This window comes from Dendrobates tinctorius, unplaced genomic scaffold (genome assembly GCF_039654945.1).
Source record: "Dendrobates tinctorius isolate UK_male_01 unplaced genomic scaffold, ASM3965494v1 ptg000104l, whole genome shotgun sequence".
NCBI classification, from domain to species: Eukaryota; Metazoa; Chordata; class Amphibia; order Anura; family Dendrobatidae; genus Dendrobates; species Dendrobates tinctorius.
Window position 1 is genome coordinate 5,029,511 of NW_027361772.1, and position 14,834 is coordinate 5,044,344.

At 44.2% G+C, this 14,834-nt stretch overlaps 1 protein-coding gene across 3 annotated transcripts in view; it reads left to right on the plus strand.

Moving 5' to 3' along the window:
- The first annotated feature begins 257 nt into the window (after positions 1-257).
- The window catches only part of DBNL (drebrin like), a 38,393-nt gene continuing 23,816 nt past the window's right edge, over positions 258-14,834 (plus strand). The window contains exons 1-8 of one of the 3 annotated variants that reach the window (XM_073588621.1): positions 258-316; positions 9,783-9,838; positions 9,999-10,111; positions 10,190-10,264; positions 14,009-14,152; positions 14,281-14,358; positions 14,443-14,594; positions 14,751-14,784. In XM_073588621.1, the coding sequence (XP_073444722.1) occupies positions 273-316; positions 9,783-9,838; positions 9,999-10,111; positions 10,190-10,264; positions 14,009-14,152; positions 14,281-14,358; positions 14,443-14,594; positions 14,751-14,784 (696 nt within the window). In that variant the 5' untranslated portion in view covers positions 258-272. Of the gene's footprint in view, positions 566-9,782; positions 9,839-9,998; positions 10,112-10,189; positions 10,265-14,008; positions 14,153-14,280; positions 14,359-14,442; positions 14,595-14,750; positions 14,785-14,834 lie in introns of all 3 variants that reach the window. The other 2 variants (XM_073588620.1, XM_073588619.1) reach the window with 2 other exon arrangements.

Below are 14,834 nucleotides of genomic sequence, written 5' to 3' on the forward strand. Positions count from 1 at the left end.
ACTTGAAGTTGCTTTTGAGGAGCTGTGGAAAAAGCTCTGAGGGAGAATACCCTAATAACTGATCACTACGATTACACAGTCTATTGCTCGATGTTATCAGCCACGCCAGGCCTGGATGAAGGTCCCTGATCCTATGTGTGATCATTTCTGCATGTTTACAATGCCAGCTGTGACCAGTTCAGGGATAGCAGCAGACCCTTTACTAGTTCCACTTTCTAGTTGAGGCCATTAATATATAAAGTGCTGAGCTTCATGTGGGAAATGTAGAAACAATGGAAGAAGACACAGGAAAGGGAACAGAAAGCATTTCTACAAGGTGACTCATGAGAGAGGGCTGTTACACCCCAGTGCTGCCGGCAGATGGCGCTGCTCGGGGAGGAGCTCCCTCCTGCACAAGGAGGAAGCAGTGCAGGGTGCAGTGTGCAGCGCAGGGTGCAGGCTGGAGGAAGTGCTGGGGGAGCAGTGACACAACACATCCCATCATGTCTGTGAACCTCAGTAAGAATGGAGCTGCTCTGCAGGCCGCTTACAAGGACGTGGTGGACGGGAAGACTAGGACTGACTGGTGAGTGTGCCTGCCTGCAGGGGGTGTGGACAGGCTGCAGCACTGCTACCTCTGTGCACCCTTCCTGCAGCTGTATACAGCAATATCACCTGTCTGTATAGTGCTGGAGAACTACACAACTCAGCATTCCCAGTATCAAGTGGCATTCTGAGACTTGTAGTTCCATAATGGTTGCTTCCTTGATTGCTGACTTCCTGCCTCCAGCATTGTGATTGGGTTGGTGATCTGCAGCTGCTAGTGAAGAACTACAACCCCCAGCATGCTCTGATATCTGCAATAATCGGCTGCACCAGTATCAATGAATGGGCGACCATATAATCTGTGGTTGCATGAAGTGTATAGCTGCTGTGTGCACCCTACTAAATGGAAGTGCATGTTTATGACTTGCCGGCATCACCGCTCACCAATACGAGCCACAATGCCACTTATAAACAGACCCGAAAGACCACCGAAGGGGACAAGCGTTTATCACTTCTGCGGCTTTTAAATTCCTTCCTGATGCTGAACAACCCTTTCCACACTTTGCATTTGTATGTCTGGATGTGGCTTGGAGTAGCAATAATCGGGTGAGATATTTTTAAAAAAGGGGTCGTCTTCCTAGCACCCCCACCCTAACATGCGACATAAGATTGCAACGTCCTGCAGCGTTTTCGAATGGCCCAGGGGTGCACAGAGCTCCGGTATTTCCAGCAGTCCCTCCCATAGACGGTGGATGGAGTGGAGGATGTTCATGTGCACCCCTGCGCCATTCTAGAAGGGGCTGCGGAGCCTGGATCTTGGGATTGCTGGGGGTCCCAGCAGCTGCACCCCAAGTGATCAGTAAGTGCTGACCCACGGTATAGGGAGTAAATTAATTTCCCAAGGGGCCACATGGAAGACCAGGACTATTATGGAATTTAATTCTACTTGTTATTTTTGATTTATGTTGTACTAGTAGAATACTCGCGGCTTCGCTCGCGGAAAATGTTAAATTGTTGGTTATGGTAGCTAAGTGTCCCCCTGAAATTGACATTTTCAGAGTGCTACAGTAAATTTCTTTTTTCCCCCACTTTAAATTTTTGCTATTTTTGGCATTTTACTAATTTGTCAGTCACAACTGTTGTTTTCCCCTCAGCACTTTTACTTTTACCTTCACATTTCTCCATTATATGTATATGGCCTAACTTTGGGGGCCCCAATCTCATGACGGGGGGACGCTAGCGATATGTAACGTGTCAGTATTCTGCTCCTGTGGGTGGAGAGGGGGCCTGCCAAATTTCACCCAAATCAGGAGAGAACTGTGGATTTGTATAGAGCGCGCTACTACAGATTTTAAGATATAGATATAGATATATATATATATATATATATATATATATTATATTCAGTAAATATTGAGTGTAATTAAGTCTGACTCGCTGCTAATACACGTTACCGATGGGGCTTGTTGTCACGTGTACCTGTCGCAACTAATCAGCACTATATCATTTACTGCTTGTTTGAAGTTTATAGAAAAAAAAAATAGAAAATCATATGTTCGTTATTCAGCCCTTGTACCATGATCAACAACTCCCAACACAATGTGATGTCCCCACGTGCGGCTCTCCCCCTCCCACAGTTTGGCAGGATTATTTGATCCGGGTGTATTAGGTATCACATCTGTAATGACTGCTTACTGTGGATGCCCATTATATACCGCCATATGGTGCTCAGCACAGCATCCTGTATTAGAAATACTATAAAACACATAGGAACAGACTTCTATGGATTCTGAATTCTATCTACCTGCGGAGCTTTAATGCCGCGATGTTTATGACGTCATCCAGTGATATGCAAACGTGAATAGCACATCAAACGATTTTCTGATTCATTCCCCGCACACCGGCATCAGCAGCTTAGTCACCTATAAGTGACTTATAAACAGTCATAATCTCCTCATTAAAGTACTGAGGATGGTGATGGATCCTGTAAGGCTGGATGCACCAGAATTGCAGCATGACAGTCCTGGGTGGAGGGTGCCACGTTTATCAGATAATCCACCACCTTTTTTGGGGGGTCTAGGAAACTACTTGACAAAATTAGATGTGGCTTGTCAGTCGCCATTATTAGTTTTCAGGAAGAGCTAGAGTCCTGCGACATTACTACCCAAATCTACCCTGCATTGTCTATTCTTCATATGCAAGGGTCTGTACAGGATAAGTTCTTGATGTATTCTCAGAATCTGGCCCAGAACCAAACCTCAAGCCCTGTGTCCCACCCGTGTAATTACATGTTAGCAGCATACTTCTGGATGATATCACCTGACCACCATGCACGCATATGTGTATGTGTAAATATCGTACAGATCAAAAGTTTGGACACACCTTCTCATTCAAAGCGTTTTCTTTATTTTCATGACTATGAAAATTGTAGATTCACTCTGAAGGCATCAAAACTATGAATTAACACATGTGGGATTATATAATTAGCAAAAAAGTGTGAAACAACTGAAAATATTGTATGTCTTATATTCTAGGTTCTTCAAAGTAGCCACCTTTTGCTTTGTTTACTGCTTTGCAAACTCTTGGCATTCTCTTGATGAGCTTCAAGAGGTAGTCACCAGAAATGGTTTTCACTTCACAGGTGTGCCCTGTCAGGTGTAATAAGTGGGATTTCTTGCCTTATAAATGGGGTTGGGACCATCAGTTGTGTTGTGCAGTAGTCTGGTGGATACACAGCTGATAGTCCTACTGAATAGACTGTTGGCTGCTTTTTTCTTGCCATGATACAAATTCTAAGTAAAGAAAAACGAGTGGCCATCATTACTTTAAGAAATGAAGGTCAGGCAGTCCAAAAATTGAGAAAACTTTGAAAGTGTCCCCAAGTGCATTGGCAAAAACCATCAAGCGCTACAAAGAAGCTGGCTCACATGAGGACCGCCCCAGGAAAGGAAGACCAAGAGTCACCTCTGCTGCGGAGGATAAGTTCATCCGAGTCACCAGCCTCAGAAATCGCAGGTTAACAGCAGCGCAGATTAGAGACCAGGTCAATGCCACACAGACTTCTAGCAGCAGACACATCTCTACAACAACTGTTAAGAGGAGACTTTGTGCAGCAGGCCTTCATGGTAAAATAGCTGCTAGGAAACCACTGCTAAGGACAGGCAACAAGCAGAAGAGACTTGTTTGGGCTAAAGAACACAAGGAATGGACATTAGACCAGTGGAAATCTATGCTTTGGTCTGAGTCCAAATTTGAGATCTTTGGTTCCAACCACCGTGTCTTTGTGCGACGCAGAAAAGGTGAACGGATGGACTCTACATGCCTGGTTCCCACCGTGAAGCATGGAGGAGGAGGTGTGATGGTGTGGGGGTGCTTTGCTGGTGACACTGTTGGGGATTTAGTCAAAATTGAAGGCATACTGCATATCTTGTCTCAGATTACTGATTGCCCAACAGCATACCTAAAACTCCCGACAACACGACTATCCCCGGTCAAGATACCACGAGGCACAAGACAGGGTTGCCCACTGTCCCCAGCCCTCTTTGCATTAGCAATGGAGCTTCGGCAGAAGCCATCAGGATAAACCCAAACAGGCCCCACAGACCTGGGAGACCAATATAAAGTCAGTCTCTCTGCTGACGATCTCCTACTAACAATAACCAATCCCCAGACCTCCCTTCCTAATCTATTTTTTTTGCTTCAAAACTTTGAATCTATTTCTGGGTTGAAGATAAACGTAGACAAATCTGAAGCTTTATTCGTAAACACTCCTAAAGATGTTCAGGACAAAATCATATCACATTTCAAATTTGTGAGGAGAGAGCATTACCTGACATACCTGGGTATTAAATTAACATCAAATAGGTTGACCCTTTTCAAGTGCAACTATACCCCTCTTATCCAGAGTCTCCAGGCAGACATTAATAGATGGTCATCATCAAACTTGTCGTAGTTAGGCAGAATACATTCGATAAAAAAGGTGTCACTCCCCCCGATTTCTGTATCTGTTTTGGTCCCTCCTGATAGCAATTCCAACTAGGACTTTTTCTAGGATAAAGAAATATCTAATTTATCTGGAATGGAAAAAAGCCCAGAATAGCACAAAAAATTATGGGGGGGTGTTTCGTTACCTAACTTTGCATTGTACTTCAGGTCAGCGCAAATAGCCCAATTAACAAATACATGCTCGCACTACAATACACCCAGATGGGTACAATTAGAATCTTTTTTACTCAAGCCATTTTCGCTCCCTGGCCTGCTGTGGACTACGGAGCGACTCCCGAAAGATATAAATATTACAGCGCCATTTACAGCTCATTCTTTAAGTCTCTGGAGGAAGGCCAGATTTAAATATGAGCTACAATCTACTCCATCCCCGCTAACCTCTCTTCTCTGCAATCCGATGTTTGTTTCCGGTCTAGACCCACATCACTTTTCTTGGTGGATCCTAAAAGTAATTTATATACTAAATTCACCATTCAACGTATTAGATAGACAAGGCTGTGTAAGGGCTATTTTGACCAAGAAGGAGAGTGATGGGGTGCCACGCCAGATGACCTGGCCTCCACAGTCACCAGACCTGAACCCAATCGAGATGGTTTGGGGAGAACTGGACCGCAGAGTGAAGGCCAAAGGGCCAACAAGTGCTAAGCATCTCTGGGAACTCCTTCAAGACTTGGAAGACCATTTCCGGTGACTACCTCTTGAAGCTCATCAAGAGAATGCCAAGAGTGTGCAAAGCAGTAATCAATGCAAAAGCTGACTACTTTGAAGAACCTAGAATATAAGACATATTTTCAGTTGTTTCACACTTTTTTGTTAATTATATAATTCCACATGTGGTAATTCATAGTTTTGATGCCTTCAGAGTGAATCTACAATTTTCATAGTCATGAAAATAAAGAAAACTCTTTGAATGAGAAGTTTCATCCAAACTTTTGGTCTGTACTGTAAACAGCAGCATCTCTCCACTCCAGAGGCGCAAAATAGAGACGCTGCAGAATACCTTGTTAAGATTTTCTACATGCTCCTTAAATTAAGCAATGCACCTTTCCAGAAACGATGGTTGTAGGTGGAAGAGACGGGTCTTGGCTTTCCTGGCTGTCACCATAATAGGATCTCTGCCCCTTGTTTGACATGTATCAGCACTGACGAGGGAGACCAAATAAAGTTAGCTGCTGTTCATACAGGCACTAAGAACCTCCAGGAGGATTTGTTCACGTTTGACATCAAGAGTGGCGCCGCGTTCGGAAGTATAATTTAATGCTGCCCCCCAGTGCACCCTATTAATAAAACAATTATGCCTAAATAGTGTTGCTGGTTTCTGCTCCTGAGTGTACATGAACTGAGATGGACTACAACCAGCACTCAATGCTGCAGTGGATGGGGGCGTCGCTCAATGCTGCAGTGGATGGGGGCGTCGCTCAATGCTGCAGTGGATGGGGGCGTCGCTCAATGCTGCAGTGGATGGGGGCGTCGCTCAATGCTGCAGTGGATGGGGGCGTCGCTCAATGCTGCAGTGGATGGGGGCGTCGCTCAATGCTGCAGTGGATGGGGGCCACGTTATGTCTTCAGGCTGCCTCTTTTTTTCCATCAGGCACAGGACTTACACTTTTGACTTTTTTGAAGACGCTGTGGTCACTTTGTGCTGTTTGAGGAAATAATGCTTTTATTTAGCAGGAAATGGTGATGTGTAGGAAGTGACTGTTGACCACATGCGCAATCCCTCCACAGGCCCTCTGTGTGTCACCATGCCTCTGGTACAAGCCAGAAATCGGGGTGATAAATTTGCGGCCACTTTCCTTAAAATTTTCTTTAAATACTGGGACCATGGTGTGGGACAGTGTCTTTCAGTTTATGGTAGATACTTTCATCATAGGCCTTGTTGACCTCTCTCCAAATGTAACGATTATGGTTGTGGCCAAAAAGTTCAATTTTGATCCATCACTCCAAATTACCTTGTTCCAGAAGCTTTGAGGCTTGTCTCTGTGCTGTTTTGCGTATTGTAGGCGAGATACTGTGTGCATTTGTTCAGTAATGGCTTTCTTCTGACGAGTTGACCATGCTGCCCATTTTTCTTCAAGTGCCTCCTTATTGTGCATCTTGAAACAGCCACACTGCTAGTTTTCACAGTTAAACACTAAAGTCCTCAAACGATCAGAAAACCCATAAAAGGCCAACACTTCCTTCTACTTTAACTGCAAAACCTTATTTTTGATGCACCATATTCATTTAGTGAGGTGCAAAAAAATTCATAGAAATGTACATAGAATATGTTTAAAACTATAATAGCTTTTATTAAATTATTCAAAACACAATTTAAAATGTTCAGGAACAAGAAAATACTGGAAGAAATGGAGGTTGATGAAGGTTCACAGCTGACATTTAGATAGCTTTTAAAAAATGGCAATTATCAGCATATAATAGCCAACATTTAAATGGCAAATAACTTAAAATATGATAAGAATAAATATCATTAAAAAAAGGAAATCTTACAAAAACTAAAGTGCAAAGAAATCAATCATTTACTGACATACAAAATAAGGTGCATCCACCAATTTGTGCCATTTCAATTAGAACTTGCCACTAGATGGTGCTATCACTCAAAAGAGCAGAAAAATAAATTCATATATTTAATATACGTTTGCTGCGAAGACAAAGGGAACACAACTGTGTCAGCATCATCTATGTATAATCCCCAGTTGAGACTTCCGGCCACTACCCTCGAATCCCATAAGGCACCGCGGCAGTGTCACTTGCGCAGGTGCAGTAACAGCCGCGTCGTTACTACGCATGTACGGGAATAGTGGTGACGTGTATGTCACTTTCGCAGGCGCCTGCACAAGTGACATTCACGTCACTGCGCACTCCCGATGCAGTATCATCGGGCCTATTTCTGGTATAGATAATAGTCCTCAGTTCATATCCTCAACAAATAGTCAGGATATATATATATATATATATATATATATATGTGTGTATTCCTAATTCAGACATATTCCTATTAATCAAAACAAGACAGTCTGCCAGCTCACTGAGTGATCTGATTACAGCTCACTATTAAAGTGGATAGGGTGGTGAGCAGAGAGAGAGAGATGGGGCAGATGCTTTCTACTAAGTGTTTCTTGCCTCATTGCTGGATTCACATCCACACTGCTCAGTACTACAGCATAATATCCCTCATGCCGCTTCTGAGGTTGTGTTGCATAGGGACAGGAGAGCAGGAATCTCTCATCACTGTGTGTACACTGTATAGGAGACATCATGGCACCCATCAGCTCAGAGACAACTGTAAATTAGAGCGAAAACCTGATGAAAATTCACACTACAAGTCATGTAATGCCCATAATCGGCTAATTCTGAAAAGTGACCTGAAATCTGTTACATTATTAGAATTCTGTCATATCTAAACTTTCTTTTGGAACCGATCATAGAATGAAAGTTCTTCTATATCTGATATGTATATATTCACCTGTGCTCCAGTGCATCTAAAATAAAGTTGGCGAGTTCACAATCCGTATTACGAAAAGTCTACCTTTTTGTGTTTGCAGTCCCTATACACACTTGTATGTCTTGGTGGTTATAGACTTCAAATGCTGTATATCGGTAGTAGAGATTGGCAGCGCCCACCTAGTCGGTACTGGTCTAGTAATCCCCCCGTGTATTAAGTAGGAAAGCCCACCCTGCTGTTGATTTTAACATTTGGGCAGAGTTTTGTGACAAATTATTGCAATGTTTCAGGCAGGGTAAGCCCTTTATCAAGCCATAAATTCTTTGGATTGGGACATATAGCTCAGTCACACTCCCTCAGCTACTTCAAGTATTGGTCTAATGATCCTTGCAATAAGTTTGATTCACTTAAAGGGAATTTCTCAGTAGGATCAACACGCCTAGGCTATCTATATGATCGTGTAGGGCATCAAAACGTGAATAAAATGATACCTTAATATCTGCGATCCAGATAAGAAATACATGTTTTTCTTAATATGTAAATGAGCTGTTAAGATCTATGGACCGGACATTGATCTCCCTGAGAATCTGCCTCCAGAGCTTACTTTTAAATGAAAGCTGGTGTACATGTGAGAAATATAATGACTGACAGTCTCACTGCAGAGCTGTGTGTGATAATTATAGCACAGTACAGCAGAACTAAACATTGTCTCATTACAAATATAGCTAACAGAGAAAAATTAACAAAAACATACCATAAGGAAACAACCAAAACCTGTCTGATGATAAATGCACTTTCAGGATGCAGCAGGCCCCCACGATAAAGGCAGGGGTCGCACTGGTGCAAACTACTGATAGAAACAACCCCCCACACACCTACCAAATTATGGAGGGGTTGGAACGCCAGTCACACAGGTATGTGTGATGCAAAGTGGCCGGATGCAGTAGGCCCAAGCTTTATTGTGGGGGCCTGCTGCACCTGCTAGTGCATTTATCATCTGACAGGTTTTGGTAAGGCTGTTTCCTTAGGGGATGTTTTTCTCGTTACGAATATATTTGCGGGTGCAATTGTCCTCTCATAGTGCTTCAGCGTCACTCTCACAGGCAGCCAGTGTGAGGGTAGGGGCAGTACAGCAGAGCTGAGAGGACAACTGCTACTGCATATGTGTTTGTAATGAAACAAGGTTCAGTACTGCGTTAGCTGTCATCACAGACAGTTCTTTATTGAGATCAGGAGAGCAAAGTGTTAGTCAACACATGTCTCATGCTGCTAATACCCCTTCCTTTAAAAAAAAACAACTCTGCAGGCAGATTCTCAGAAGATCTATGGGCCGAGCACAGATCTCCAACAGCTCATTTACATTCCAAAGAAATCCACGTTTTTCTTAATATTAGATATCAAGGTATCATTTTATTCAGGTTCCTATGACCTACATGCCCATGTAGACGGATGAGGAGGGTTGAGCCTACTGACTCTCTTTAACTTGATCTCATTTGACAGATGAATAGACAGTTCATTTTTGTGGAGCAATGAGTTTTGGCATGTGAATCAAAGGAAGTTTTGGTACCTATAGTGCTGGGAGAATGCTGATAGAGGAACCACCCACTAAAAGAGTGGATGATGGCGAGTTAGAGCATTAGAAATTGGGGCAGTTCCTGGACATGTGCCCCAAATGCGGTTTTTATCTTGTCAGTGATAAGTAGCAGGCTATACTGGGAGTTACAGTTCTATGGAAGCTGACTGGGGATTTTTTTCTTGCGTTATATACTATATATTGCTGATTTTTTTTACCTCCTTTTTATTGCAGGGCTCTTTTTACCTATGAAGGCAACAGCAATGACCTCAGACTGGCGGGCACTGGAGGTGTGTGGCTTGTGACCAGACGCAGGAAACCTTTGCAATGCTGTTTGTCTCTGCTGTAACCACATGCTAACAGTAGTCATCCTGTGATAATCTGCGCCTCTGCATCTAAACCCATCTCGTGTCTGTGACTTTCCACCATTCACTTCTCCTCTTCTCATAGATGGAGGCCTGGAAGAACTTGTGGATGAGCTGAGCAGTGGAAAAGTGATGTATGCCTTCTGCCGCGTGCAGGACCCCAACTCCGGTCTCCCCAAATATGTCCTTATTAACTGGGTAAGCACATGGCTGTGTGGCATCAGGCCCATTCTTTGCCACCTCTGCCACTCACGTCATGTATTCTTTCTCCTCCAGACAGGAGAAGGGGTGAATGATTCCAGGAAAGGGGTTTGTGCCAATCACGTCAGCACATTGGCAAACTTTCTTAAGGTAAATACTCTACGACCTTGCATCCATATGCTTTCTTCCCGTATCGGTCCATTGATATATTCAGGCCCATGTAAAGTCTTTCTCATTGGAGAGTGGGTGTCATAAATGTTCACGTTTTTGCTGATTTCCTATATAAAATATTCTCAGTGAAAGTAAAAAATCGCCATAAGGGTTATTTCTTTTGTACTCCGTCCATCACCGAACACCTCTATCCAGCGAGGGGCTTATAACACTATTCATACGGAGCTTCTTGATATCTGAATTTACATACTCAACTAGATTTTATAGATTGGTAAAACCTCTGCCTTCCCTTTGTTTTGTCCTGGATAGTGATGAGCGAACATGCTCTGATGAGGTGTTATCTTGGCATGCTCGGGTGCTAATGGAGTGTCTTTGCTGTGCTTGAAAAATATGTTCGAGTCCTTGCGGTTGCATATCTCGCGGCTGTTCGACAGGCACCACACATGCAGGGATTGTGTAACAAACAGGCTGTTGAGCAGCCGTGAGACATGCTGGCGTGGGGACTTGAACATATATTTCGAGCACGCTAGCACCCAAGCATGCTGATATAACACCTTATCCAAGCACATTCGCTCATCACTTGTCCTGAAAAGTTTGCCTAATATTGTGTTGGTTCCCCTCGTGTCAGTAAAAGAGCAGAGTCCATAACCCATGGATTCCACAGAACCTCGGAAGGGAACGTCAGGTATCTAGTACTAAGACATTAGAAGCAGATCCTTAAAGGGAATGTGTCGCCAAGTTTTTGCTGCTCCATCTGAGTGCCACATAGTGTAGGGGCAGAGACCTTGATTTCAATGATGGATCACTTCTTTACTGGGCTGCTTACTGCAATTTTGATAAAATAACAGTTTTCCCTGCTGCAGATCTACCAGTTATCTGAATGTTGAGCCTTGACTAACCCCGCCCATATCACTGGTTGCTTTCTGTGTACACAGTGCATCCTGCCAATCAGTGGTGGGGGTGTGTCTGGACTACATAATACTAGTCCACTAATGATAATCTCCTGCTGATAAAACTGCAATTTTACAGTCCAGGAAGTGACACCGCTGGAATCCGTGTCTCTGTCTCTACATCATGCTGCTCTCTGACTGGCATTGAATTTTTCAGCAATTTGTGGGTCAGTGGCTCTTCTGTTGGATTGGGGCCTTCAGATTCATCTACACTTCCCACCTATCCATGAGGCTTGGGTACTAGTGACTCTCAGTTGTCCTTCTTTGAGCCACTTTTGGTAAATAACCGCCAAGTTCCAAGGACATCTCGCCAAGTTCCAAGGACATCTCGCCAAGTTCCAAGTTCTTATGACCATTCATTTAGTTATTACAGTTTGACCCTTTTGAAAGTCACTCAGACTTTTGCTTCTAAAATGTTAGAAGGTCCATAAAAAGGCCTCTTCTTTTATGAAGTGCATGACTTGAACGTGGCTCAAATGTGGTAGAACGTCCAGAAAACGTCAGTTTCACTATCATTGTTTGATAGGACTGACCCGTGCTCCCCGGAAGTGTCTCCTCTCCACCTGAAGCATGGTTTCTCGGTGTCAGATCCCTGACTTGCATGGATTTTGGCTTTCTTCCTGGAAACCTATTCCTCTTAGAAGCAGCGATGTGCTGTAAACTATGGCAACCATTTGGACTCCTGCTGTTAGACTCCCGCAGTAGTAATGACAGCTCAGCCGATCAGCTGCTGTGCAGTACAATGTGTTCCGTCTCTTCCGTTGTATTAAAGGGACATGAATGTCAGATTACATTCTGTCATTAGTGCAAAAAAAATAAATCTGTTTAACGTCAGACTTTTATGGCGTGCGGAGCTCCGTTTCTGATCTGCTTTACAGTAGCGTATATTCACCCATGGCGGATTAGTTGCAGAAATATGTGATACTGAAAACCAATTCATCTGAGTGTTTGTTTTTTTTTTTTTTTTCTTTTTGCCCATGTCCATGCATATCTGAAACCCTATTCAGAAGAATGGGAAAGTCAGAAGTCTCTGCAACAAATGAGCCATGTATCAATACACCTTTTACATAGTGGAAGGCTTCAGGCCATGTTAACATCACATTTGGGCTTTATTTTAGCCACTGTAAACTGTTAAATGGGTTTTCTGATTTCAGAAAACTTTTGTTCCCCTGCTGCAATTTGTTCTAAAAAAAAAATTACCCCAACTGTGCTTTATTCACCCTCTCTGGGTCCAGTTAGGCGTGTGCAGCACATCTTCCAGTGTCTGTTTTTGTCTGCAGCGCTGACGATACATCGTCGGTGCTGCAGCCGTTCAGTAGCTCTGAGCTTGTAGAGCCACCGAGCTCACTGATCGGCTGCAGCCCTCTTGATGTGACGTCAGCGCTGCAGACTATAATAGACGCCAGAAGTAGTGGCGGAGATTCAGCACAGGACCCACAGTGTACATACCTGTATGTAGTGTATTGATGTACTCTCCTTCCGGGGCCTTTTCCGGTATCCAGCGCTGCTCTTCAGACTCTCCAGATCGTTCTATGTGTGACCCACTAAGTGGGTTTTTCGATGTAGGAGCCCTTTCACACTGCGTTCTGCCCTACATTCAGTGGTCCTGTTGGGGCTTATATACATGCCCCTTGCAAAACGGGAATTTAGTGTATGCACCAAAGGGACCATTGACTATGATGGTGCATACGAAGTCACCATGTTCTGTTGTGCATCATTTTCGGGTGTATACGCCTATTGGGGGTGGACGCCCAGATGTAAAGAGACTGTGCCTGCCTCCAGTAGGTGTAAAAAGCCTGAAAATTATGCACCGCTGTGCACATGGTGACTTAATCTGCTCTTTTATGAATCGGGGCCACTGTTTTGTCTAGTGCTTTACACTACTTCATCTTACACTTAGCATTGTGCTTGGTGATATTAGGCTGCATGACGCTCCTGGCGGGGGAGCAGTGTTTGTCCTGATGATACCAGAGGAGGTCTGGACTGTGCAGTCATGAAGTCAGCAGAGCATTGGAGACTCTTTCTTCACTCTGCTCTGGAACTTAATGGGGTCTCCATTTTCAGGGCTGAATTGCTGCGGTTCCTTCCACCTCTCAATAATATCACTCACAGGTGATGGTGCAATATTTAGGAGGGAATGTTACGATCTGACTTGTGGCCCCTGTTACAGGACTTTGCTGGTATCAGGGAGATCTTTACCACCAGCCATTAGTAGAGGCTGACACGATGGCGGGGCACCGTAGTTTATACATTGGGGGCAATGGGACTAAATTAAAAACCTGAAATCAATGCTTGAGCAACCTACCTTGGCAGAATAAACTGTTTTCTGAGGGTTTTGGAGCCAGATAGTGTGGCCTAATCAGTACAGCATTGGTTAAAAACAGTAGTGACTTTCCATTATTTGCAGAAGGCTGGGTTGTACTGAGGGAACAATTGGAGATAAGTGAAATGCTACTACTTAGCTGCCTATGAGGAAGAGATAATCGACTTTGTGAGGGCTGCAGGGCATTGCCACGTGGAGTGTATCTGTCATCAGAATATGACTTTCCAGTTATTGTGGTCCTCTCTCCTCTGTACGATCTGTGATTACCAATATTTGCAAAACAAAAAGTTGGTTCCTCCTCTACGCGGCCATATTTTTGTGTGTGTTTTATCCACAGTGTGAACAGCGTCCTGGGTAGAGTCTCTGTTAATGAGGATTTCTGACATTGAGATACCTGTACGTCTTCTCACAACCCGGTGGCGCCTCGGTGTAATATTTGCCTTCTTTCAGGGTGCCCACGTGACGGTTAATGCCCGTGCTGATGAGGACGTGGAGCCAGACTCTATCATGGAGAAGGTTGCCAAAGCTTCTGGAGCCAATTACAACTTCCATAAGGAGACCAGCAGAGGCAACGACGCTCCCCAGGGACCAGTGGTGAGGAAACCCTACGGGTCAGAGATGGTGCAGATGATGGGGCTGATTCTTCAGAAGTCCGCTTCTAGTGGTGTCGGGAGGTGATGATAAAGACGGCGGCTTGTGTGACATTGATGTTTCACTCACAGGGCTCTGTATACCAGAAAACGAACGCAATGTCTGAAATAAAACGCGTTGGGAAAGAAAACTTCTGGGCCAAGGCAGAGGTGAGGACGGCCAATCCTGGTGCCTATAGCGGCAACTTGATGGTGGCACTGCTGGCCTAACCAATGGTCATTCACTGCACACAGAAAGATGAAGAGGAGCGCAGATTGGAGGAGCAGAAGAGGGCAAACCTGGAGAGGGAGAGATTGGAGAGGGAGCGCAAAGACAGGGAGCAGAAAGAGGCCGAGGCGAGGGAAAGAAGATTTAAGGAAAGAGCGGGAGAGATAGATGCTCACAGGTTAGTGTGGCAGATGGAAATCGCTGTTGCAGAACTTCACCTCCTAGCATGCCCTGGCTGCATCTAGTATGCTGAGAGTTGTAGTTTAGCAACAGGTTGGAAACCGCCGACCTAATGGAAAATTACGTATTTTTTTTTTTATTTGCTCCCTTACAGGAGGCAACAACAAGAAGCAGATAAAAAAGATCGGGTGAGTGATTGTGCAACAATGGGGTTATGTGAAATTAATAGAGTGAGGTA